This window comes from Phyllostomus discolor, chromosome 2, assembly GCF_004126475.2.
Source record: "Phyllostomus discolor isolate MPI-MPIP mPhyDis1 chromosome 2, mPhyDis1.pri.v3, whole genome shotgun sequence".
Taxonomy (NCBI): domain Eukaryota; kingdom Metazoa; phylum Chordata; class Mammalia; order Chiroptera; family Phyllostomidae; genus Phyllostomus; species Phyllostomus discolor.
In genome coordinates this window covers 185953739-185981360 of record NC_040904.2, presented here as the reverse complement: position 1 = coordinate 185981360, position 27622 = coordinate 185953739, and the positions used below count along the sequence as shown (strand labels likewise).

Genomic DNA, 27622 nt, shown 5'->3' with positions numbered 1-27622 from the left:
CTTGAAGAGAAGAGAATGTTCTAGCAGTTCAGGCAAAAGATCTGTATGAGTATGAACTAGGAGTTATGGAAATATAAAGGAAGAGACTAGTGTAATAGGAAATAAAGATGAGTGTGAGGAAATAGAATATTAGTAATCATAAACATTTATGGGGAGATTATATTGTGAAAACTTTTGAATTTTATCAGTTAATCACCCCAACTATCCTGAAGCAGGTAGCTGTTACCTCCATTTCACAGAAGGTGAGTTAGGGAAATTGTGGCTGCCTAGGGTAGTGCTGGGACCTGAACCACAGGCCCGCTGACTTCTGACACCAACACTTTCAACTTCCATGCTCTCTAATATTTTAAGCTCATTGTACCTAATGTTGAGAAGAAATCTAGAGCCAAAAATAACACAGAGGTTTCAAGCTTTAATAATTAGGAGAACAATGGTATCAATCAAAACAAAACATGGAATATAAGGAGAAATAGTTGAATCAGGAAAATTAGATAAAAATTCCATATTTAACCATCCCAGTTTCCTAGAAAGTATTATGTGTTTGTTTGTTTGTTTGTTTGTTTTTTGCATGATCTGAAGAGTCTTTCTCTTACATATTGTCCATTGGTCCTGTTTTAGTCTTAAATGTTTACTTTATCCATGGATAAGCCACTTCCAATTTAACCTGCTGAAATTCTGTTGTTTTATCAGGTGTGCAGTCTCCTGACAAGGTGCCTAAAGTGCAGTTAGTCATATCATACGAAGACGCAAAGCTGACAATACTAGTGAAACACATGAAAAACATTGTAAGTTTGTCGTATCTAATGAGAAACAGGTAACCGTACATTTCCAAATCACTTGCCTCCATTAAGCAATTGATGTCCACATTAGTGAGAGAAATGAGGCCAGCCACCAAGTTGAAGTGAGCAGCAAGGAACAAATTTTACAGTGTTCTTCCTCAATGTGATTGCGAGAGTTGGGGACTATAAAATACTTCACAGGGAAAGTCCTAGAGTGAAAACCAGATTTTATTTAAAATGAAGTGTCAGGAGAAAGCTGGTGAAAAAACTTTGAGAAAGCAAAACTAGCTAAAGTACCAAGAGCCAAAGAAAAAACAGCGTCATGCCCAAGAGTTTACAACTATCTCATGATGCTGAGCTTGCTGGAGAGTTTACTCATCTCTTTGAGCAGTGCCAGCACCTTGTTTGTGAAGCCAGGAGGTCTTAGGGTTTCCCTCCAAATTCCCTTTGTACCTTGAGTTTTTACCACCACGAGTTATCATATTCTGATGTAATTGCTCACAAATATTTCTTCTTCCTCAGAAGGTAATAAATTGTTTAAGGACAATACACCCATCTCCAAAGCCTAAAACAGCAACTGTAGTTAGCTTCTAAAAAATACCCCTAAAATCTGCTATCTCTAGCTCACACCGTTATCCCTCAGTTAGGTCAAGTTAGAAGCAGGGACAGCAATTGGGCCATGTCATTAAGTAAGAAAGGGAGCTTGCTGTGACACAGGTAAGTTACTAATGATGTGAGCCTGGGTGCAGTAAACAGAAAAGGGTAACTCTAAGCCTCACCAGCCCCTCTGGTCTTCCTCTAGTCTAGTCAAAACAGGTTCTCTACATGGTGAAACTCTCCAGGAGACTCCACAGATGTACAGAAAATAAGTAGCACTATTTTGTCTTTCTTCTTTATAAAGAATAAAGAGAGAAGATATAAATCTCTCTCAGGATGTACTTGGAAAGATTTAAAGGAGCAAACTCTTCCCAACATGACATGCATCTGGAATATGCTAGAATTTAATAAATATTGGTTCAGTGGACAAATAGTTGGCATAATCTCCAGGAGATACATCTGTTACAAACCTAGTATTAGCCAGATACCCAAAGATGTTTGTTTATAAATCTGTGGTGTTTTCAATCAGCAATTTTTGTAATAGTTTGGCAAATATTATTAAATGTGTTTTTGTACAACTTTTACTCATTAAAATAAGTATCAATTACTTTTGATAAGAAAATCATCTTAAATAAGAATAGCAGTTGTTTAGGAAATTCTTAGGCTGATGGAGACTCCTGGTCAAGGTGGCAGTGTAGGTAAATGCAGCCCACCTCCTTGCAAAACCACGGCAAAATGATAACTAAAACATTGAACAACCATCACTCATAATCATCAGAAAATCAAAGTGTATGGAAGTCTGACAACAAAGGAATTAAAGAAACCACATTCATCCAGACGGGTAGGAGGGACGAGGCGGTGGAGACGCAGAGATGTGGAACTGGCTGGTCCCAAATCCACGTGTGGTGGATATAAAATGGAGGGATAGCTCAGGAGTGAGGGATCCCAGGCCCACAGTGGACCAACTGGCCCAGGATTCCATATGAGGAAGATAAGTCCCCATAACTTTTGGCTATAAAAGCCAGTGGGGGTTGGGCAGGGGTAAGAAACTGCAGGATTCTCAGGTCTCCCTTCTTAAAGGGACTCACACCACACACAAGCTTACTCAGACTCACTTCCACTGGGCTCCAGCACTGGTACAGCAGCTTGAAGGGCACCAGTGGCATATAGGAACAAACAAGTATCTGGCATCATGGCAAGAGCTGGAGGACAGCTTCCTCCCAGACAGAATTGCAGGCAAGGGCCATTGTATCTTTCTAAGCCCTCCCCTAAACAGAACCACAGTGTAGCAGCACCACATCTAAATCTCTGTCAACCTGGCTCAATGGTAAGCCCCTCCCTGACAATTACCTAAGGGTCCATCCCTTCCAACTTAGAAGCCCACCCAATCAACCCTCCCACCATGGTAACAGTGGCTTTTCCATAGGAAGTGTTGGACTAGGCACAGGCTTCATACCACCCTACATCCACTCAAACAAACAACAACTGAGACCAGTCCCTGTACCTCTCAGCCCAGGCCTGGCACTAGCAGCAGCCATCTATGGATTGCTTTCGAGCTTATGCCTAGGGGTTCTGGACAGCACACAGGTAGAGGCTGACCTTGGCCTGCACCACCTGGGAAATCCCAGAGCCTGCACACATACAGTGGACAGTTACAGACCATGTTAGAGCACCACCCAACCATTTCCACAAGCCACAGAGTGAGGTGGTTGCTGATCAGGGATCACAGCCAGTCCTACCAGCTATCTGGACTGGGTAAATCCCTCCCATTGACCTGCTGACAGCAGTGAAGACTCATCTTCATGAGGAGGGTATACTCAGCCCACACAGAGGGAGAACCTCAAGCACACAGCTTGGGAGATAGGTAAGGTTGTGCCACTGGATCCTAGAGGACACCTACTGTATTAGGCCATGCTACCAAGACACGGAGTCAAAGCAGTTATACCTAATGCATAGAAACACACACATGGAGGCTGCCAAAATGACGAGACAAAAAAAAATATGTCCCAAATGAAAGAATAGAGCAAAACTTCAGAAAAAGAACTAAACAAAATGGAGATAAGCAATCTATCAGATGCAGAGTTCAAAACACTGGTTATAAGGAAGCTTAAAGAACTCAGTGGGTACTTCAGTGGCATAAAAAAGACCCAGGCAGAAATGAAGGGTATGCCAACTGAAGTAAAGGATAATTTACAAGGAATCAATGGTGGATGAAGCCAAGAAGCAAATCAATAATTTGAAACATAAGAAATAAAAAGACATCCATCCACTCAGTACAGCAAGAAGAAAAAAAGAATCCAAAAAACCCAGAATAGCTTCCCTGTGGTATAACTTCAAATGATCCAACGTTCACATCATAGGGATGCCAGAAGGAGAAACAAAGAGCAAGAAATTGCAAAGCTATTTGAAAAAATAATAAAAGAAAACTTCCCTAATTTGGTGAAGGAAATAGACATACAGTGCCAGAAGCACAGAGGGTCCCTAACAAGTTGGACCCAAAGAGGACAAGACAAATCATAATCAAAATGCCAAAGGTTAAAGGTAAAGAGAGAATCTTAAAAGTAGCAAGAGAAAAGGTGATAATTACCTACAAAGGAGTTTCCCAAGACTGTCAGCTGACTTCTCAATAGAAACCTTGCAGGCTAGAAGGGATTGGCAAGAAGTATTCAAAGTGATGAAAAGCAAGGACCTACAACCAAGATCACTCTATCCAGCAAAGCTATTATTTAGAATGGAAGGACAAATAAAGTGCTTCCCAAAGTAAAGTTAAAGGAGTTCATCATTACCAAAAACAATATTATATGAAATGTTAAAGGGACTTATCTAAGAAAAAAAGGGACTTATTTAAGGAACAAAAGCAAATCAAAACTATGAACAATAAAATAGAAATAAATGCATAACTATCAACAATTGAATCTGAAAAATAAACTAAGCAGCAAACAAACAGAAAAGAAACGGAATCATAGATATGGAAAACACCGGGATGGTAGCTAGTGTGGAGCCGGCCCTGGAGGAATAGGGGAAAAGGTGAAGGGATTCAGAAATACAAATTGGTAGTTACAGAATAGGCAGGGAGTTGTTAAGAGCCAGTATAGGGAATGGAGTTGCCAAAGAACTTGTACACATGACCCACAGACATGAACAAAAGAGGGGGGATCACTGGAGGGAGTGCGGCGTGCTGGGAGATGGGGACAAAGGGGAAAAATTGGGACAACCATTATAGCATGATCAATAAAAACATGTCTAAATGCAAAAATATATATAATAAAATAAAATAAATAAAATAAAATGGAAATTCTTTGTCTGGGAAAGGAAGATTCACTTAAGTAGCTATATAAGTATATATTATAAAAAATAGAATATTAAAAATAGTGTTAAGTTAAAAGACCCCATCTATGTATATGGCATATTAATTGAAAATAGTCCTCTTGGAAAATAAATTGTTATTTCAATAGCATTGTCACTGCTCAAAACATTTTAGAACATGCCTGTTGGCTTCACTTTTAGATCCGGCATGTAAACCACAGCAAACTTGGTGATGTCACCGAATAGCCTTCCCTCATATTTGATCAAAAGCAGTATTAACCAACTTGGTCACCCATTTTATTCACCAGATGAATCCCCAAATTACCTTTGACAGTTTTCAAAACTGCATCTTACACTCAGATGAAGCTGTGCTGCCAATAAGGACATTAGAAACAAATGCGATGCAGGCTTGAAGAGACAGGAATGAGTGAGCAAGAGTTTGAGATTTAGATTCAATATGAGTCAATGGCAAATGATTAGATGAATCCCACCAAAAGGAAACAACCACTTAGGGCCACTAGAGCCTCTACATGGCCGACGCCCTCTGAAGACCTCTGAATAATGAAGACCCCCTGCAATCTGAATTCTCACTCTGTGTACTGGTTCTTCTCTTCTCCCCAGTTTCTTATCTTGCCATGATATTCATTCCTAGGCCTCTTCTCTTTTCTGTCTTCAGCCTCGTGCGTGGCTTTAAACAACATTTATATGTCTTTTTTTTCTGTATTTATAACTCCAGCTTGAATCTTTCCCTAAAATCCAGAGTTGTATGTACAGCTGATTATTCAGCAACTCTGTAGACGTCACAAACTTAACATACACCAAATAAAATTTGTGATTATTGCCCCCCTAAACTGCTTCTTTTACAGTCTTTCTTATTCAGGAAATAGCACCTTCATCATACTAGTTACTCTGGTTAAAATCCATAAGAGTCATTTTGACTTCTCTCACAAGCTACATTCAGTTTATCAGCAGATCATGGTAACTCTGCATTCAGAATAAACCCAGGATTTCACCATTTTGTGCACCCACTGCTACCACCATTGGTTCAGGCAGCCATCATCTCTCAACCCAATTACTCCTGTAGCCTCCTTAGCAGCTCTCCCTGTGTCTGCCCTTGTTTCTTTATAATCTCTTCCTAAGCTAGAAACCAGAATATTCCTTTCAGGAAAAAAAAAATCAGATCCTATCATTTCTCTCTCCGTATTGTTTGGGGGAAGAAGTCTCATAGCACATACAACAAGAGCCAAAGTACTTATTAGTAATGATCTGGGAGGCACTACCAGGCTGGCCCCTTGACCTCTCCACCCTCACTTCCTACTACAGAGTCCTTCAGTCACCCCGCTTCATCTTGAGTGGGTTCCTTGTTATTCCTTAAATATTGCAAGCATGTTTTCCCCCAGGACAACGGCACCTCCCACTCAGTTTATCTGGAATGCACTTTCAGGCACCTGACTCAAATTCTCCATGGCCCGTTCTCACATGCCCCGAATAACTGTGCTTTACTGTCACCTTCTCTGTGAGGTTGTCACTCACTCTCATAGGTGAAACTGCAAAACCACCCCTCTTCGTTGCTACTTTCAAAACTCTTTCCTTAATTTATTTTCTCCACTGCCTTCTATCGCTGCTGTAACCTCAGGGGCTAAAACAGAGCCAAACACAGAGCAGGCACTCAATGAATACTCAGCTAAAAGAAAGAAGGTCAAATTACTTCTGCTGTGAACAATGAAGAACCAAGATCTTTCTCACCTTCCAAAAATCAGGACAACAAAGCTGTCCTGGCTTGCTTTTTTCACAGCTGTTCATTCTGCTTACCTGAGGACACAGATAAAATTATAATGTGTTAAAATGACAAAAGGTCTACCTGTAAACTTCCAACATATTTTCTTTGCTCATTTCAAGTTTTAACTGTTGTGTTTTGAGCCTTTGCTATTTTCACATGCCTAAGCAATCAGACAAAAGAGTTGTATTTGATTTGATTTTAATATTAAAATGAATTGTTATGCCTGCAGTTTTGTTACATTTAATATGAAGTTTGATGAAAAGAATTGCTTATCTTATATTAAATCTCTGAAGCTTAGCTCTAAGAATTACTTCCCTCCTGTGAAATCACAGGCTAAAACAAAATCGCCTAAATGTTTTTCCTTTCAAAGATGCAAAACCATGACTTTTTCTGGTGAACAGAGACCAACAAAGTAATGCAGTTATTTAGAAGCTTGGTCTAATAATATTTTTTAAATAATATTTTAGTTTATATAATGAAAATAGAAAACATTGTTTAGGCTTGAAATGCTTTTTGAAATCTCTGCAGTATTTTCCAGGTAGCCCACCTTAAAACGCTCTCTCCCATTGACTTGCACACACAACCTCTAAGCATCTCTCTGTGTGTTCCAAAATGGGTGCTATCTGTCTCCGTTTAACAGACTCCCCTGGTCTGTGTTATCACTTCTACTCTGTTTCCTTCTGCCTGTTACAGAATATGAGCATTTCAGTTGATTCCCAAAGTAATGAGGGAAAAAAGAAAACACCTCGAATTGGGTGCTGTTTAATCCTTTCATAAGACACAAAATTGGAGAAAACAGTTATTATATAAAATTAATAGGAGAGAGAGAGAAGTAGAGTCAAACACAACCACCACCTCAGGCTAAACACACACACATATTAAAATGTTATTACATTTTATTTTTTACTTAGGAAAATTCTTGAAATTTTAATGTGTATGTGTAGCCTGGGGTTGGTCCCTATTTTTTTTTTTTAGCAATTAATGATTTTTTTATTAAATCATTTTTGTTGTTATTCTATTACATCTGTACCAATTTCTCCCCCTTGGCCCTCTTCTGTCCACCCCACTACCCGCTCCCACACTGTTGTCCTTGTCCATGAGTCATTCACCCATGTTCTTTGTCTAGTCCCTTCCCCTTCTTTCCAACATTATGCCCCTCCCTTCTTCCCCTCTGGTCACCTTCAGTCTGTTCCATGTCTCCTTGCCTGTGGTTCATTTTGTTCATTAATTTATTTTGTTCATTAGATTCCTCTTATAGGTGAGATCGTATGGTATTTGTCTTTCACCAAATGGCTTATTTCACTTAGCATAATATACTCTAGTTGCATCCATGCTGTCGCAAAAGGTAAAAAGTCCTTCTTTCTGCTGCATAGTGTTCCATTACATAAATGTACCACAGTTCTTTATCCTGTTTTTAAAATATAGGTTCTTCTTTTTAAAACAACTTGCAGCGATTTTGATTCTGTAAGTGGGCTGGGATGTCTACAAGTGCAGTTTGTGGGCATCTTCTGGTCTCAGGAATTCCTCTACTCGTTTCTTTCCAGGCTTGTTTTCCTCTCTCCTGCCCCCAAATAGTAGCATTCCAGAAAGCTCTCTGATGCAAGTGGTCCATAGGTCATTCTTCAAGAAATAGTCACCAAATTGCTATTCACCCCATGAATGGTACCCTATAGGCACTGTGAGTTCTGTACTTAGCACCATGTGAACAGTGGCTCCTGTTGGAGTAGAACAGAGACAGCACTTAGATTTCATGAAGATAAAAGAGTAAAGCAGAAATGTTGGCAATATATAAGTGTTGGCATATTAAAGTAACAGTGTTCTGTGTTTCCTTTTAAAACTAACTTGGCTAAATTCTCTATCCTGATTTTCAATTTAAAAAAAATCTAGATTTGTAAAAAATAAAAATTGTCATTGTTCCATTTCAGATGCACTTCAATCTAAATAAATATTAACTTATTAATAAAAGGTAATTTTCAAGGGCAATAATAATTATTCCATCAATTGTATTTGGCATATATTCTATGAATTAAAAAAAATTATCCTCCCAAACTTGGCCCATTATGACATCTCTCACTTCAAAGAATAAGATGCAAAGCAGTGTTGTAGTGAAGAACACTCAGGCCAGATATGAATATTTTGTTGTCTTTTATGGTTTTCTTATTTGTTTGTTTGTTTACCAAGGAAACCTTGTCTCTCAACAATGACCAATTATTTCTTAATGAAACAAATTGTAAATTGCTTTATAAACCTATGATTGTTGATATAATTGTGATAATTGACATACTTGCAAAAGCAAAAGAAAGAATTGATCTTCCCTTTTTGAACTTTTCTGTTCTCTGGATCTTCATGAAATTTCACCATCTGTACTCCCTAAACCTCTTCAACATCACTCTTTCTGAGGCTTCCTTAGCTCTTACAAATCTAAACTAGATAATGTATGTAGTGACTAAATAAATGTTGGCTTTACCCTTAGCCCTTAAATGTGAAGATTTTTCCAGTATTCAGGGTGTTAATTTTTCAGACTAATTTCCTATAAAGTCCATTCAGTCTTGAACTTCAAAGATTATATGAATTACCCCTAAATTTATATCTCTACTATTCAAAAATCTTTGAACTCAATTTACATATTTCCACCTCCCTGATGAGCATTTAAATTGTGATATTTTGTTATCTTTTCAAACTCAACAATTCTAAATTATAATTGTTCACTTTCCACTAAAGCCCACTCTAAACCACTTATTTCAAAAAATTGTTTCACTAGCCTCAACGACCCCTGATAAAAACTTTTCTATAATTATTTTCTACACTTGATCTTAGCCAAAGACCATTATTTTACATTTTGACTCATTTTATCATTACTCTTTTTATTTTCCTGTTACTTTTTTATTGTCAAAATCCTAATTTATATTCTCTGTTAATTCATCTGTTGATTATTTTGATTGGCTGCTATGATATTCCTTTCCTTATTTTCTATTTCCTCTATTTCATCCTGCATAAGACATCCTAAATTCCATTTTTACCATATCTGTAATGAATTATAAGTCTCTATAAATCTCCAATTCATTAGTTTAATAGTTAAGGCACCATACAATCCAGCTATAACCTGCTTTTATATCTCCCTCCTCAAAAAATTATATTATATTCTAGATGATTCATCTGTTGTTGACCAAACACACATCATTCTAGCTGACTATGTCATACTTCTACTTACCTTCTATTTACCTTCTACATGCAACTCAGTCTTTCAGCTCAGCTTAAACCGTTCACCCTCTCTGAAGTCTCTGGGTCACTCTTGCTCCTGGGAAGCCTTCCCTGCTTTCTCCATTTGTTATTCACTGCTTTATCTCAATTTTTGAAACTTTCATCATCTTGGTTCATCCTATAGTTTCAATTTTTGTTGAATGGAGCACTCTATGAATGTCAATTAAGTCACATTGGTTGATTAAGTTGTTCAAATCATATTACTGATTTACCATATGCTAGTTCTATGTATTATTAAGCTAGGGATGTTAAGATCTTCAGCTATAATTGTGAATGTGTATAATATTGCATGAACATTTCAGATTATTATGGCCTCTTTGTCAAATGACCCTTTTATTATTATAAAATGAAATTTTTTATTCATGGTAGTACTTTTGCTCTTAAATATACTTTGTCAGATATATATAAGCCAGTTTTCCTTTGATTAATGTTAACATGGTATATCTCTTTCTTTTACTTTTAGCCTATTTTCTCTTTACATTAAAGTAAGTTTTTTATGTATATATACAAATAGATGATAGATAGATAGATAGACAGACCATACTCTATAGCAATCTGGCACATAGACATAATCATGTATAAGTTTTTTAAAGCTTTTCAAACCCTGACGAGTGTGGCTCAGTTGGTTGAGAATCTCTCTGAAAATCAAAAGGTCATTGGTTTGATTCCCACTCAGGACACTGCAAGTTCAGTCCCCAGAACTTGGCATTGTATATTTTTTTCTAAGTTTTTTCTTCTATGTATTTTATTGTTTCAGTTCTAACTATTGTTTTAACCTTGTTAGGTACAGCTCATCATCCCAAGCCCTTATACTCAGTCCTGATTATCTGATCCAGCCTATTAGCCATCAAACTCAGGATGTTGACAACTGTACATCATATTTCTGTATCTTAATTTAAATCACGGTAACACTGGTTAGAAGGAAAAGACCAAGGCAAATATTTGAGGTACATAAAACATATATTAGCTCTGAATTACTAGTTTCTGCTTCTTGCTGCAATCCATCTTCTTTCCCTAATATCAAGGATAACATCAATCTCATCTTTCATTATATCATCTTTTTCTTTCCAATCCCTCAGTAATGACTAACAAAACATAGTCTATCTCTTTTACTTGTACAATTTTGTCAGCACTTGGGGATAGAAAATGAGTTAGTAGATTTGAAATCATTTAAAGCAGTTCTGTGAAATTGTGAAAAAGAAAAGTTTAATTACCAGCTAACTCATAAACAACTTTTCAGATTGCCTATTGAATAGATTGTAAAAAATAAATGAGGTTTAAAGCCTTACTTCTTGCATGTTATTAAGACTGAGAAATGGAAGAGCTTGCCAAATTTCACAAGATATTCAGTAACAAAGTCTGGAACTCTAATTAGAATTCTGAATTTTTAGAAGCAACTTAATGTGTATGTATTGAGTCAGAAAAGGAATTCTGTCTGCTATACTGGGATCTGTCTAGTTGTTAACTGCATCACATTGATTTACATATGTCAAGATGATCATGAAAATTAGTTTATTAGCTCTTTGAAGGCAGAAACTATCTCAATTACTTTTCCATGTCCTCTCACAGACCATCCAAAGTGTTAGACACACGGTAGTTTGATTTTTAAATTGATTTTTTTTATTATTAGAAATCAGCTAAAGAGGACAAGAGTTTTATTAAATACTTAAACTGGTGTGAAATGAAGCGGAAGACCATCCTAAATTAATTCATGCAGACCTGAAATTATTCCATTGTATGTTAACCAACACATACAGAAAGATTGGATTCCTTTAACTAAAGCACACAACAAACCATATATCACAAGCACTTTTATTGCACATCTGTACTTTTATCATACATTGACATTTTATTTTTTTAAACCCTCTTCATGATGCCTAGTCTGAGTTTTGAAATTGCAATTTGACAGGCACATAGAAAGGAAAATGCTTTTTTATTGTGTTGTTTTGTTTTTGGCATAGACCTCAGGTTTTTATAGCCCTATCATATTTTAATCGTCATCAGTTGATTTCTTCCAAAGCTTATGTTATACTATGATTGGAAACATTTAAGTATAAAAAAAACTTGGTATAAAATTCTCATACATTATTCATCAAAAATATAATAACCTGTTAAATATAATTAAGTTTTGAATTAATTTGAAGTTTCCAAAGTGTCTGATGTTTTTAAACTAGTATTTTCATCACATTCCTGATAAAACTTCATCTAGAAGGTGCTCTTAATCTGAATCTGACGGTTTCCTTTAGCAGTCTTTATAGAGTCAGTATGAGGTTGTGGTTAAGAGCATAGAAGTCTTACAGAAAAACCTTTTTAATAAAATAAAGACAATAACATTGGCTCAAGGATTATTTAAAAAGAGTGTCTTAAATTAAGTATATACTCACTATGTGGTAGCTATTATTTTTACTATGTGTGAAAAAATGTCTTCCTCTTACACTCATATAAAAATACTGAAGGGTTTCTAGTATATCCTACAATGTGAGATGCTTTTATTTACTTTCTAAACAGTTTATATTGGGCTTTGTTTTTATACCAACATGTTACTGTTTACTTTTATTTTTCTTTGTTTTGTTAAATAAACCACGTTTTCAACATACTACTATTTACTGACCAAAAGAATAAGAGTGGCACTGAAAACCATTCTGTGTGCAATCCAGGGCAAAAAAAAATGTAGAAAACTGGTATTTTTAATTGTTCCTAGGCGTAAAGCAATACTGTTTATAAACCAACATTGTGAACAAAGACTTACTGACATACATACACACATTTTAAGTTTTATAAACTAAAATAATAACAAAGCCAAGAATCCCTAATATTTCACTCTTCAATAGCACAAGAAGTCTCTCTACCAGTGAATGCTAAGAATATCCTAAGGCCTTCATTTCCAATCTTTTTAAAAGGTCATGTCTTTTTAAACCTAAAAAAAATAATTCCCACATCGGTATGACACACTGTTTCCCCTATAGGGAGGATGTGCTGATGTGGATCCTGTTCCCTGTCTCCACACAAAGGTTTCCATAAAGCACTTCTCCAATTAATTTCAACATACCAATTCCTGTTTCTTCCATGTATGCCAATAAAGAAGGACATGAGGAGAGAAACTTGCATGAGGATGAGGGAGTATATGGGAATTTAGCATAAAAATATGACTTTAGATCACACCCCACAATTTATTAGTCTCCCAAGAAATTATCAGGTCATCATTGGCTTCTAGAAGGAGATTTTTAATATGTTGTTGTGCTTACTGTCAGGATTTTTAAGACATTTTGAAAGAAGTCCAGAGAGTTGGGGAAGACTACCACAGGGAGGAAGACTCCAGGAAGGAGGACAGCAGTTAGAGATCACGTCCCAGGTGGAAAATAAGGATGTTGTCAAGGGCTCCATTCTGAGAATGAGTACAAATAATTATGGTACAAATCCAGTCCAGCTCTAGTTGAGGCCAGAAAGAGGCAAAGAAAGAGAGTAAGCATCTAATTGTTTAATATGATCTGAGAGATGAGATAAAGTGAAAGTTTTAGAAACAGAACATTGAGATACAGGACGTAATAAGCAGATCTTAACACAAATACTCCTGATCAGCCACAAAACCCAATGATGGGCATGAGAAGATCAGATCTAACAGAGAGATGCCTTCAGACTGCTAAGTGTTCACGCTAAACACCTAGGACAGACGTTAAAAACAGAGCCTAAGACACATCCACTTTACCCTACAGTGGGCTTTTACTGCATAGAATTATAACAACAAATACTGCGATAGGTAAGAGCACTATTTAAATGAAATCTTAGGATGTTAGAAAGACTTCTAGTTTTTATATACATTATAAATAATGATCCAACCAATAACTATTGGGTACTTTCAAAGACTTAGACACTATGAATACAGAACTCAGTCGTTGAGTCATTTGATAACTATTGATTTAGTGTCCACTCTATGCCAAATACTTTGTTAGAGACAGAATGTCTAGAGAAAAAGAAAGAAAGAAAAGAAATGGTGTAAAAGGAAGACATGGCTATGAAAGAAAAGAAAATAGTAAGGTAAAAGAAAGCCCAATTTCAAATGAGGATTTTAAATTTTCAACTGGAGATTTAGAAACATCGGAAGTTTAGGAGAATGGAACTGAGTGTGGGGGAGGGGTAGTAGAGTAGAGGGTAACCAAAGGAGATTTGGGGGAAGGAGGCATGGAAAATAATTTCTAATCTTGTAAGGAAGATAATACACATAGGACTATTTTTAAAATGTAGAAAATGATCAATATTTTAACAGAAAACCTAGAAAATATATAACCCAAAGTTAGTATAAGCAACAAAATAAAGTTTACAGGACTTCACACTATCTTCTGAGCAAAGTAAAGATATTAGCCAGAATTTTGGAGGAAAGTAGCATTGTTGCTCAACTTCAATCACCGTGAATGAGAAAGTTCTCCGACTCAGGAAACTTCTCATTGCTTAGCCGGTTAACTCTGTATCCCCAAGCCTTAGGACCCTTCAGGTAAAGTGTGAAGTGTTTGTAAAGGCCTAAAAGCAGCAAGAGTTAAAAATCCTGAGGTGAGACATTTAGACAAATACAGGTTATATAATTATTTTAGAGGAAAATTCACATAAACATAACAGCAAAGGGTGAGATGAGAAGTATTGATGAGGAGCCAGCTAGTGATTTCTTTGATAAATTAACTGATATCTTTAAGCAACAGAATATGGTGCCAGTAAAAAGAGGGGGGAAGAAAGAGTGTTGATAAGACAGCTGCTTTGGGAAAATACTCTTGAAGACTTGAGAAATCAATGCCTGTATTTAACCTGCTAAGGACAGACTAAGCCCATTGCTCAGACCTAATGCACCCCTGACTTAAATTGACACCTGTGCTGTTCTATGACTTTAAAAACTGCAGGATATTAAAAACTGTCAAGCATGCTATCTTGGAAATAGAGGCCCAAATCTTGAGTTGCTAAATGCTTGGAAAAAGTTGGTACATAAAAGATTTCCCCTTTCTGTAATTGGGAGTTTATTCTTCAGGCAGTTTGGAATCCTTGACTGTTTTAAGAAGTAAAGGGACATGATCAAACCAGCTTTAAAGGAAGGTTAAATACAGCAGTGATGAACGAAATGAGTGGAGGAAAGAAGCGGAAGATTTGGGCATCAAAGTAATTAAAACCTAGTTATAATAAAATAAGGAATAAAGGTCTGTGGTGACAGATGAACTAGGGCAAGAAGAGGAGATACTGATCTTGGTATGTACTTGGATTTGAAAATCGAGGACAAGGAAGCCCTCTTCCCATGGAAGAGAAATGGAATATCATTTAACACAATTTTAACAAATTGGGAAAATCTGCTTTGGAGTGATGAAGAAGGATAGAAAATAGATTTGGTTAGCATTTATATTAGAGTGCCAGGGAGACATCCCAGTGCAAACACTCTCAGGTCATTATGCTGGGATCCTAAGAATGGATGAGAGATATTTTGAGGGGAGTCATCTACATCAGTGGTTCTCAATTGGGGTCAGTTTTGTCCCCCAAATGACAGTTAGCAATGTCTGGAGACATTTTTGGTTGTCACAACTGAGAGGATGGTACTACTGGATTCTAGTAAGTAGCATTCCAGGATGCTGTTATAATATCCTGGAATGCTACCTACTAGATACCGCTAGCAGAACAGCACCCCCCACGACAGAGTTAAAAGAATTATCTACCTGCAAATGTCAGTGGTGTTAAGGTTGAAAAAACTGCTCATAAATGTCATAGTACATTAGGGATATCTTGTCTAGTCAGTGCATGTTGTATATTCATGTTTACTATATAGAAAATAAAAATAGTATCAAGCATTTATTGTCTTACTCTGTCTCAGGCACTGTCCTCACAATACATGGTTTATGTAAGATTTTAAATACTATGAGATAGGTATCGCCTTTATCCTCATTTAACTGGTTAGGTAACTGACCCACTGAAAAGTTAAGATACCTGTCCAAAACCACATAGCTGGGCAAATTGGGGAGCCCAGACCTCAATTACTAAGTCCATTTCCAGAACCACAATTCTAATCACCAATCTGGAGCATACAGCGATTATGGATATGGTAAAAATCAAACCCCATGGCAGATGAGAGAAATGCACAGAGCAAAACACTTTACTCCCTATATTCTTCTCGCAAAATGAAAAAACTCCAGCCTCTCAAGTATTAATAACAACCTCTTCTTGTATCTCTGAAGATCTCATTATGTTGTTGATACTTTTCTGAGTTCCTCCTCTGAGAGGAAGGCTTCAAGCGGGGACGGACACCTTGAGCTCCATCTAAAGCACTGGTTTTGACAATCTTAGCATTTTGACATATGGGTATGTCCAGATGTACTTTATATAATTGTGAATAATAAAAGTAGCCAAACTCTCCCAATGTTATTTTACCATGTAAATTAGAACTGAATAAAAGTTAGCCCTGTAATGACATGCATCATATTTTCTTACTTTCCAATATGTTTTTTCTTTTTTTTTTTAATGCCAAAGATGTAGAACTAAAGCTAATGAGTTTGGGGATGACACTGAATGTTCATATGTGAATGTCTGTGATTCAAAGCATTAAAATGTATTGTTGAAAAGTACCAATTTCATACAATGTAGTCAAAATAGGCACTCAATTCCTCAATCATCCTCTTTACATTATATGAACAATTCTCATTTTATTAAACCAGGCATTCAGAGTTTTAGCACCATTGATTCTCCCTCTGATCAAGATTGCAAAGATAGAACACATTTATTTGAAATATGGTCATTTCCAAATTTTTCAAACAGTGGATACACTCTTCAAATGATATAGTAAGAAATAAAAATGCCCATAATAAGGAAAGATGGGAAAAAAGGAGGGAAGTTCTGAAGCCAGTATGGGGAAGGTGGTAGGCTGGGGCTTAGTGGTTAGGAGTCGTGAGGAGAGAGGGTCCAGACTCACCCACTTGGCTTCACTGCTCAGGCTGCAAGGCAGGCAAGCTTGGGAGCTCCACAGAATATAATTTAAAAAGGGTTATCCAATATATTGTAGGAACATTTAAATAATAAAGTTATTTTAACCATTTTATAAATATATTAAAGTTTTAGGTCCAACAAATGCTTTAATTAAATTTTTATTTAAAATGTAATGTTATATAATATACATATGCATGCCATTGAATTGGTATATCTTATTTTATATGCTAAACTTCCATTTTTTTTTAAGTGGTACATTATCCAGAGTCACTTAATTAGTCTCTCTGCTTGTGGCTTACATTCAATCCTTGACCATTTCTGTCAAAAAAAATGCAATTTTAGTTTTGACTGTAAAAAATAAATTAATTTAATGGGCTTTCAAATATAGCTCTCTTACACAACCATTTTATTCTACTAAACTACACTTGAATTATTTCTGCACAATGATATATTTCCTTTTTATTGTTTTCTTATTTTCTGATAATCAGAGCAATGGTAATAAATCTTGATCCTGCCTTTGGTCTAGATGTTTAGTGGCTACATATTTGTTTTCTTTGGTAGCAACATGCATTCATATTTATGATCCTTTTCCTTTGCAGCATCTCCCAGATGGCTCCATGCCCAGTGCACATGTTGAGTTTTATCTTTTACCACATCCCAGTGAAGTCCGTAGGAGGAAAACAAAATCTGTTTCAAAATGTACCGACCCCACGTACAATGAAATTGTAAGTATGATTCATCTCTTGTTCAGTCGTTTTATATTTTTCTTACCATTTTTCAGCCTAACAACCAAATATGGAAAATTTGCAGTAATCGGCAACATTTTTCCATAAACAGTAGACATTTCCCAAAAATAGCCACTGTGTGCCAATCACTATTCTAGATGCTATGGGAACTGGAAAATACAGATGCTGCTTTCAAAGTGTCCATGAACCAATTTTCAAACTGGGGCTAGCCTCTAGTAAAAGCCTAAGACTATATAGCATTTACTTTATGTACTAATATTATCACTGATTTCATCTTACTTTCTCTAACCTTACTTTCCTTTACCTGGTTTTCCTTGCCTAACAGTCTTATCATAGTCTAACCTGTATAGAAAAATACATTTCATAAAATCACATTTGAAAAACCAAAAAAAAAAAGAGTACAAAATACAAATCAAATTACAGTTAATTTATATGAAATACAGCCATTTCATCTGTATTATACAATTTGAACATCTAAACCCCTCCTTCTATCTGAGGCAAATCCTACATTTATTCTCAGTTCCTTCTCTCCTACCTCTCTGCACCTTGCTCAGTCAACTATTTGCTCTTAAGACTGTCTCATCCACTGAATCCTTGACTCAGAAATCTTAAAAAAACAAAACTCTTCAACTCAATGTTTCTAAAGCATCCAATTTTTTTCTTCCTTGTCATCTCCAAACTTTTACAGAATTAACATTTCCTGCAGTCAATCACTTCCTCTTCACCCTTCAATCCTTTGCAGTGTGGATTCTGACTTTAGTTGATGGAGCTTTATGCAAGTGGCATCTACAGACAATTGCTGAATCCCATGAGCCCTCAGGCTCTCCTCTCCTGAAGTTACACAACAGCAGTGTTGACTTTGCCTTTTTTCTTGCCACCTCCCTTTGTTTCTTGAGTCCCACCTTTTCTTAATTCCTTTCTATCCTCTCTAACCACTCCCTCATTTTTTATTTACATTCTTCCTCCTCAAATAGTGTTGTTTATTGTAGTTCTGCCATCTGTTTACCCTGATCTCTTCTTGATATTTATTCTCTCAGATTATCTTGTGTTCCATACATTTTCATTTATCACCTATATTTAGTTTGCATCTGAATCTCTTCCTCAAACCCTGGCTTCTCTCCCTGACCTTTTGACCACACTTCCACCTCATCACTGAAGAGCTCATGTGGATGCCTCCTAGCCACTTTTAAACCTGGCTTTCCCCCTCTGTTAACCATCTCAAATGATAACTTCCAATGCTGTCTACCTGTCTCTCATTCACATGTCCAGATAGTCACCAAGTTCAATTGGTTCTACTTGTGTGGCTCCCTGCCTCTTAAATCTATCTGCTCTTCTTGGTTCTACTATGTTTCTTTGTCTGAGTTTCTTTGACTTTGGCTACTATAATGGCCTTCTAACTGATGCCTGCCTTATGGTTTTTGACTAAATCTTTTATATTTCTACCTAAAATGTCTTTCAAAACCTAGTCATATTTATTAATCTCCTGTTTAATTTTTTAAGTCCCTCACTGCCTACTGTATAATGTTAAAACCCTAAACATGACATTCATAACACTTGTCTCAGTAATTTTCTTAATTTGTCTCTTGGAGCATAAGCTTTTTAAAAAAATTGTTTGGGGATAATTATAGATTCACATGTAGCTGGAAGAAAAAATACAGAAAGAATTCAAATACCCTTCAACCACTTTCCCCCAAATGGTGATATCTTTTGTGACCATAGTTCAGTATCACAAGCAGGAAGTTGACTTTAATGCAATCCACTAACTTTATTCAGATTTAACCAGCCTTACATGTGCTCTTATATATGTGTGTTTAGGTGTATGCATTTTCATCACATGTATAGATTTTTTGGGACACCAGCACAGTCAAGATGCAGAACAGATCCATCACAAAAATTCCTGGTGCCACTCTAATATGTCATACCGTATTGTAGCCAGAGACACTTCCCTCCTTCCAATACAAGGTCACAAGCTACTGGCAACTACTAGTCTGTTCTCTATCTCTATGTTTTTGTCATTATATTACATAAATGGAATCATTCAGTTTGGAATATTTTGAGATTGGCTTTTTTTTCTCTCTCTCTAATTTCCTAGAGATGCATCCAAGTAGCTGCATATATCAATAGTTAGTTCCTTTTCACTGCTGAATAGTAGTCATGAACAGTTTTTTTACTGTTCACACATTAAAGCACATCTGGGTTATCTCTGGTTTGGGATTATTGCAAACAAAGTTGCTGTAAATATCAATGTTTGGATTTTTGTATAAGCCTAAGTTGTAATTGCTCTAGGATAAGAGTTCAAGAGTGTAATTACTGGGGTATATAGTAATGGCCTATTTAGTTTTATAAGAAGTTGCCATACTCTTTTTCTATACCAGTTTGCACTCCCACCGGCAGTGTGTGAGTGATCCAGTAAAACTTCATCTTTGCTAGCATCTGGTGTTATCACTATTTTTTTATTTAAGTTTAATAGGTATAGAGTGATATCTTGCTGTTTTAATTTTTATTTACATAATGATAAGTGATGTCATACCTCTTTCCATGTGCTTATTGACCATCTGTATATTCCCTTTACTGAAAAGTCTTTACTCATTTTTAACTGGATAGTTTGCATTTTACTGTTAAGTTTTGAGAGTTGTTTATATATTCCAGATACTAGTCCTTCATCAGATATTTGGTTTGCAAATATTTTCCCCCATTCTGTAGCTGGTCTCTTCATCTTTTTCTCAGGCCTTTTCACAGAGTAAAAGTTTTCATTTTGTGAAGGTCAATTTATCAATTTTCTTTTTCTAGATTGTGCATTTGGTATCAAGCCTAAGAACTCCTCATCTAGCACTAAGTCCTACAGATGTTCTCCTATATATCTTCTTAATATTTTATAGTTTAAATTTTACATGAAGCACATTATTCATTTTGAGTTAACTTTTAAAATAAAATATGAGGTTTGGGTTAGGGTTTGCTTTTTGGTCTATGAATGCCAAATTCTAGCACCCTTTGTTGGGAAGGCAATTCTATACTGAATATCTTTTGCACCTTTGTCAGTAATTGAGGGTTCATGCCCATTGATTGTCCCATGCTTAGCCATGTTCTCAAGTCACGTTGGACAGCTGCCATTTTCTGAATGGTACCAAAGACGTCTTTGATGAAGCACAGGCAGCGTTCAGCCTCGCTGTTCTTCTCTGCTGAATTTGAGGCTCACTTCACACGTGGGTGTGATGAACCACTCTCTCCTCCTGGGCTCCTACACCACATTCATCATCTTTCACTTCGTCCTTAGTCATACACATTTTTTCTGATAGTATGTTATAAATATTTTGGGGACAAGCAAATGTCTTGTATTTCTTGGTATCTTTAAAATTGAGTTACTCCTATAAAGGTTTATAAAATTGAATATTTGGGGTAGTTTTATAAGTGATACGTTGTGTTTGTGTATAAAACATAAAACTATAACCATGTATGTGTGTATAAATATATTCACATATATATGTATATACGTATATAGAGAGAGTGGGGGGAGATTAAGACTTCTCCAGTTTAGTAAGGAAAGGTGTTTTGACATTTTATTATTTGTCATAATGTCATCAGCTGAGATGTACAATTCCCAACAATATCACTAATTTCTATACTTCTTGAGCGGAAGACCCCCTTCTCCAATATCAACAACCTTCTCAGACTCAGTGAGTCGTTCAGCACATCATTACCAAAAGCCATTAACAATTCAGGAGACTTTAAATAAACTTACGTTTTAAGGATCTCAAACTTTATGTATTATTAAAAATTAGTAGTAAGTGTACATGCATGGAGATCATGGGCTTGTTATGTCCATAACTTTTCTGAGGGCTTTTAATAATGTTGGGCCTGCATACGTGCATGGTACACTGACTAAAAATCACTGCAGTAATCTCTCCTTCAGTCTATACTTACAGTATAAATACACCCCATTTATATTTGAGCACATGTAAAATTGTTTTAAAGACTGTATTCTATGCAGCAAACTCTGACTTACCCACAGTCCAAATTTTCAGAAATGTGAATTAATGTGGATAAGTAACTATTTTGATAGTAATGATCATCATATAAGCAAGTGATTATGAAAGCTGATTCAATTTAGAAAGCCATGAGGGAAAAAAGGGTTATAATATTTTTATTTTCCCAATATGTTCCGTGTCTCTATTAATATAGCAAAAATATTTATTTTGAGAAATGCAAAACAGTACTGCCCATCAGCTTTAACTCTGGTTTTACTTGATCTTGACCTCCACTGGGATGTAAGCCCTCAATTCTGTGCCAGACCTCTCAACCAGTTCTGTACATCCTCAGGAACACTTTATATGTTTCTAGGGAGCCCCGTGAACTAGCACATGGCATATACCTTGTTTTGAATGTCTCTCCTGCTTTGCCTCCTGAGGACCACTACATGGGCCACTCACCACGGCTGGCATTTCTCAGCTGCCAAAGCCGTGCATTGCTCTGGGAAGTGGGAGAGGATGGCCTCGCTCTCCTTTTCATATAATCTCTTAGAGGAATACAAAAGAGTTATTACATTGTATCACCAATGTCTTACAAGGTTCTTCATGAAATTGTTCTTTCCATTTTTATTCATCGACTTCTCCCTCCCTAAAACCCAGACCTGAGAGAGGCTGGGTCAGGGACATTGCCAAGTGTCCCCTTAGTATCCACCCTTCAGATCCTGAAATTTGCATACAGAGCCATGCTTGTCTACTCGATACTCCCCAGGTACATCTTGAGCTTTGCCAGCAGTCTCCCTGAAAAGCCCCGTCATACACGAATGCCAGTGGTAGACGAGGCTGGGTTCAAGGTGGGGCAGGGCTGACGGTAGGAACTGCACTGCCGCTTTTCAGAAGCAGAGCTAGGATTCTGGCTTCAAAACCTTTGCTCTTTCCACTCCACCACCTTCAGCATCTGGTTAAAACCCATCGGTTTTTTAAAGGATTCAAAAGAAATAGAGGTTCTATCTTATAATAAAATTATCTTAGTATAGTTAATGTATTTTTTGCTTTGGATTCCTTTCTTAGGTACTATCCTATTATAAAGCAAAAAGAGAAATTAGAAAGGACAGAACATAAACTTTCTGTGCTTTACATACCTTAAAATATTTTCCAGAATGTGCACAAATATCTAACATAACACTAGGTATATGATATACTCAGTAAGCTATAGCTGTTGTTATTGGCATGGTCTGCTCATTTGCTATTCAGAACATGAAAATTCTGCTTGTAAACAGACACTGAGACCCTGAGGTCAAACAGTTTTACCAGGACCACATAACCAGATTGCAGGTTCCAAAGTGAGTGATCACAAAGCCCACATTTACCCAACCTAAACTCAGCTTTGTTATCCCTCCCTCTCTGCACCCACAAAGTGCTGTTCTCAATGGTTTTGAACTCTCCCTTTCATCCCGCCTCCTCACTCCTCTCCCCACCAGCACTAGACACACTTCACTTTCCATAGTATCGTTCTCCCACTGCAATCATAAAATACACTTTAGAACTATTTACTAGACCCTGGTGCCAAATATGATACAGTGAGTGCTTGTATATAAGTCAATAGATATTAATTACTTTAGACAATGTTTTTCTGCTGGATGTAACAATTTCAAACCCACAAATTCAACATTTGTCAGGAGGCAGTGAAGACTGGCTCATGCCTGTGGGTGAAAAGTACCATAGAGTGAAATCAAAAGAGCTGTGCAGTTTTGGTCTGTGTATGGAAGGTAAAAGACAGATGAAAGAATTTGGGGGAAATGTCTCAAAGAATATAATTATTTGTGTACTTCTCTAGCATTACCCACTAATTATTGATTGCACAGTAAGAAAAGAATGCTTATTTTTTTAATAATGTTGTGGGTACAGTTAAAAATGAACAGATATATGTCATCTACACTGTACAATGATTGCATGCTTATAAAACATGTCAATTTTTAAAAATTATGCATAATAAAGCACAAGGCAGAAAATCCATAAAGTGACATAAACTTCAGAGTTCAAATGTTTGTATTTTAACCAAGAAGGCAATTAATTTCTAAAGTGACTTATTGAGCATGTCAATTTACCAAATACCTAAGAGATTCTAGTCTGTCTTAAAATGTTGTCTTCAGTCAACTAAACCAAAATTCCAAGAAACACTGTTCTTTTTTGTGTATTTAATGGATCTTATTCAGCTATAATTTATTAGTGTTTAATATGTACCAGGCTTTGTGGTAAGGCTTGTATGCATTATCTCATTTATTCTTCCCCACAATGTTAAACGATAAATATTATAATCACCATTATGCAAATAAGAGAACATATAATTGACAACAGATTCATGTAAATATTAATAACGGATATATTTATTTTAAAGTTACATCTTTAAGACCTATTAATATCAGTCACAGAGTTCTTAAGCCAGACTTCCCAAGGACCTAAGGCTTAGAATTATTCCACTGTTTGACATCACTTACAGTAACACTTTGAGGACCCCTTGGTCCATTTCTCTATAAAATAGGAGATGGATTTATCTGCTGCAAGTGTTGTTCAAGGGCAATGGGCAACTATTTAGACAGTTCAAAACAGTCACTGGAGAGAAAGGAAAAGGAGTTCACTTTGAAGTCCTGGAAAGGTAAGAATCCAGGAGGAGAGAATGGTTCAGAGAGTCCACGCTGGGCATCCGCTGCCGATAAAAAGGATGAATTACAGTGGTAGGGTTTTGAGATTTTTAAAGCAGCCCTTCAGTTCCCTTATTATCCCCAGGGTGCTCAGCGGATGAAATGGGATTACTTGAGTGAGCAGCTCTAGGAAACCGGAAAGACAATCTCCTGTCCCGAATGGGAGTAGGACTCTAAAAGAGGAGGTGGCCAGGGGCTGTTGAGTGAAGCAGGGTAGGCGGGATTAACACGTTCAGTATTGGATCTCACATCCTTGATGGAATTATTTTCTTGACAAGTAAGTTGTTGTTCAGAGCAGCTAACAGACTTTGAACAGAATTTCACTGATAAATTAATGGTTCATAAATGACAGGCAAGTCCCAGTACGATGGACCAGAAACCACATCCATACACACACTGGAGGCCTCCCAGTCGACTCAAAGGACTTCCCCCTAAATTGTTTCCTCTGCTTCTTTTTTGCATATATAGGGAATGCGTTTTTCTATCTTGTAGCTTATTATACAAAGCAAGCAAGCTTGAAGCAGCGTATGAAACTGCTTTTCTAAATGTGCTTAAGGAGTTTCCCTGGGAAGCACGTTGGATTTACACACAGCTTCCCTCTCCGTTCCTGATGCGTAAGTAGCTTCCTGAGAGCACTACGCTTTCAGCCTCTTCACCGCTGCAGGCAGCCGGGGTACTGTCTGTGACTTCACTTACTTCCTGGATATTATAAAACACAGTTAAACATATCCCTTCAAAAAACAGTTATATGACTAGTAAGTGAAAAAGAGCAAGATACAAAACTGTATATACAGCTTAATTACAACTCAGATTCATAAAATGGGATTATTTATAGAGAACAAAAAGAACATCAGAATGTTCTGTAATTATCTCCCAATGGTAGAAATAGAAATATTTGCTTTCTCTTTTTGTTCTTTTTTGTTTCATTAACACTTTAATTAATGAGCATGTATTTTCATAATTAAAAATAAAGCAAGTTAAATAAATTAAAGTAACCACAGAGTGACTTCTTCACATGTAGAAACAAATATTGCCGTACTGCATTAAAATAGCACACAGAAGTCATGGCAATGGGTCTGCTTTCCTCATTAGCCTTCACCAAAGAAAGACAGTGTTCAAGTTTCAGTGCTATACCAAAAATTCAAGGACAGTTAAAAGGTGAAGTGTATTTAAATGTCTTCCTAGAGCATGATTTGCCATCTTATTAAATGTGGGATGGACAAGTATTAATGAAATCAGAGTGTGTTCTAAGCTTCTTATAAAAATACTCTTTCACTAAACTTCATTATTGTAGCAGAATCTTTAGCTTTTGAGAATTAGAGTTAGAAATGAAGGATTCTAAAAACATTAACTGATCTATTCCAAGCACAAGATATTAGCAGTGAAGTATTTATATTAAAAACAATATTTTAAAAGGTACATTTAGCATATCTGATTTATCTTTTCATTGTTCCTTCCCTTTCAGGTGGTATATGACGAAGTCACGGAGCTCCAAGGACATGTCTTAATGCTAATTGTGAAGAGCAAAAGCACATTTGTGGGAGCAATTAACATCCAACTTTGCAGTGTCCCACTCAATGAAGAAAAATGGTACCCACTAGGAAACAGTATAATCTGACCACTGCTGTGAAAATGTGCGTTATTCATTAACTGCTTGTGTTTTTTCACTTCTGAGCATCTCTGTCATGAGCAGAACATTTTAGTTGTGAAAGACATTGTAGTGTATTAAGGACACGAGAAAAAGAAAACCAGAGTCAATCTTCTATAGTCAGTTAGTCTCTACCAGCATTTCACTCTTTTTAATCCTTTCTCCTTAAATGGAATGCCATTTGTACAGAATTCAGTATGTCAAGTAATACAGGATCTTTAATTTAAAGCATCTTTTAAACCAAACATAAGTTCACACTTTGTTTTAATCATGTGCCTACTTAAAAACAATACTTTTAATGTATTTTCTAAGAAACAGGAAAATAAGTCTCATTAGTTTAAGACATAATTATATCTGCAATAGATTTTTAAAATTTGAATCATTTCTGTTTCTTTTACCTGGGGAGATAGATCAGATAAAATATTGCTGCAAGCAATGTCTAAGATGTTATTGCCTATGTTGTCTTCTAGGATTTTTATAGTTTTGAATCTTACATTTAAGTTTTTAATCCATTTAGAATTTATTCTTGTGTGTGGCGTGACAAGGTGGTTAATGTAGTTTCATTTTTCTGCACGTATCTGTCCAGTTTCCCAAAACCATTTATTGAATAAACTCTCTTTAGCCCCCTGTATGTGCCTGCTTGCTCTGTTGAATATTGACTGTAAAGGTGTGGGATTTTTCTGGGCTCTCTATTCTGTTCCATTGATCTGTGTGGCTGTCTTTATGCCAGTGCCATGTGGTTTGCATTACTATGACCTTATAGTATAGTTTGATATTAGGTAGTGTGATTCCTCCAACTTTGTTCTTCCTTCTCAAGATCATTGTTGCTATTCAGGGCCTTTTGAGGTTCTATATAAATTTTTGAAATATTTGTTCTAATTCTGTGAAATACATCATTGGTGTCTTGATAGGAATTGCATTGAATTTATAGATTTCTGTGGGAAGTATGAACATTTTAATGATGTCAATTCCACCTATTCATGAACATGATAAAACTTACTTGTATCTTCTTCAATTTCTTTCTTCAGTGTCTTATAATTTCCAATACAGGTATTTTATATCCTTGGTTAAATTTACTCCTAGGTATTTTATTATTATGATGCAATTGTAAAAGGTATTGTTTTCTTAGTTTCTCTTTCTGAGAGGTCATTTTTGATGTATATAAATGCAATTGATTTCCGGATATCTACTTTGTATCCTGCTACTTTACTCAATTCAGTGATCAGTTCTAGTCATTTTTTTGTAAAATCTTTATGGTTCTCTATGTACAGTATCATGTCATTTTCATGCTTGTCTGCTTATTGAAATCACATGTATGTAGTCAAATAGGTGTAGTCGAAACCTGGATGCAGATGGTTGTGCCACATGTCTCAGGTGAGAGGACTCCTGGGGTCCTTATCTGTGGGCACCCACTTTAGCAGCTGCTCAGCCTCCCTCATCCATGTGGACCCAGATTGGTGGGTCCTATCCCCTCTCCATGGATATTAGTATTTTACCAGTTCCCAGCTGTTTCATCAGTGCTCTGGTGGGTAGTCTTGAAAATGCATCTGTGAAAACTTGTGCAAGAATTTCTGTGGGGTAGCCCCCTAGGGTGAGCACTTCGAGGTGAAGGTGAGCACCTGTGAAACGTGCACAGGTCCTGCACACTGTCCTCCCAAAGGAGGCGCCTTTCCCTTTTTCTCTGTGGGGATCTGCTGGGGCCTCTGCTTCCTCGCTCTGTGCCCAGGGCTGGTTGCTGCCAGAGCAGGAGCCTGCCAGTCTGATGGGGACAGTGCTCTATCCCAAATGTTAACACTTTATGGGTCCCCATCAGGGAGGTCAGGAACCTCTGACATGTAGTGGTGTGAGCACTGCCTCTCGCTGGAAGTGCACGTGTTTGCCCCTCATCCCTTTAGA

The 27622-nt window shown here is 36.6% G+C and overlaps 1 protein-coding gene across 1 annotated transcript in view; it reads left to right on the top strand.

Annotated features, from left to right (window-relative positions):
* Positions 1–25807, top strand: part of PIK3C2G (phosphatidylinositol-4-phosphate 3-kinase catalytic subunit type 2 gamma) — a 263031-nt gene extending 237224 nt beyond the window's left edge. The window contains exons 32-34 of the mRNA XM_036019298.1: positions 691–785; positions 17268–17393; positions 25544–25807. Of these exons, the coding sequence (XP_035875191.1) occupies positions 691–785; positions 17268–17393; positions 25544–25696 (374 nt within the window). The 3' untranslated portion in view covers positions 25697–25807. The remainder of the gene's footprint in view (positions 1–690; positions 786–17267; positions 17394–25543) is intronic.
* The last annotated feature ends 1815 nt before the right edge of the window (positions 25808–27622 follow it).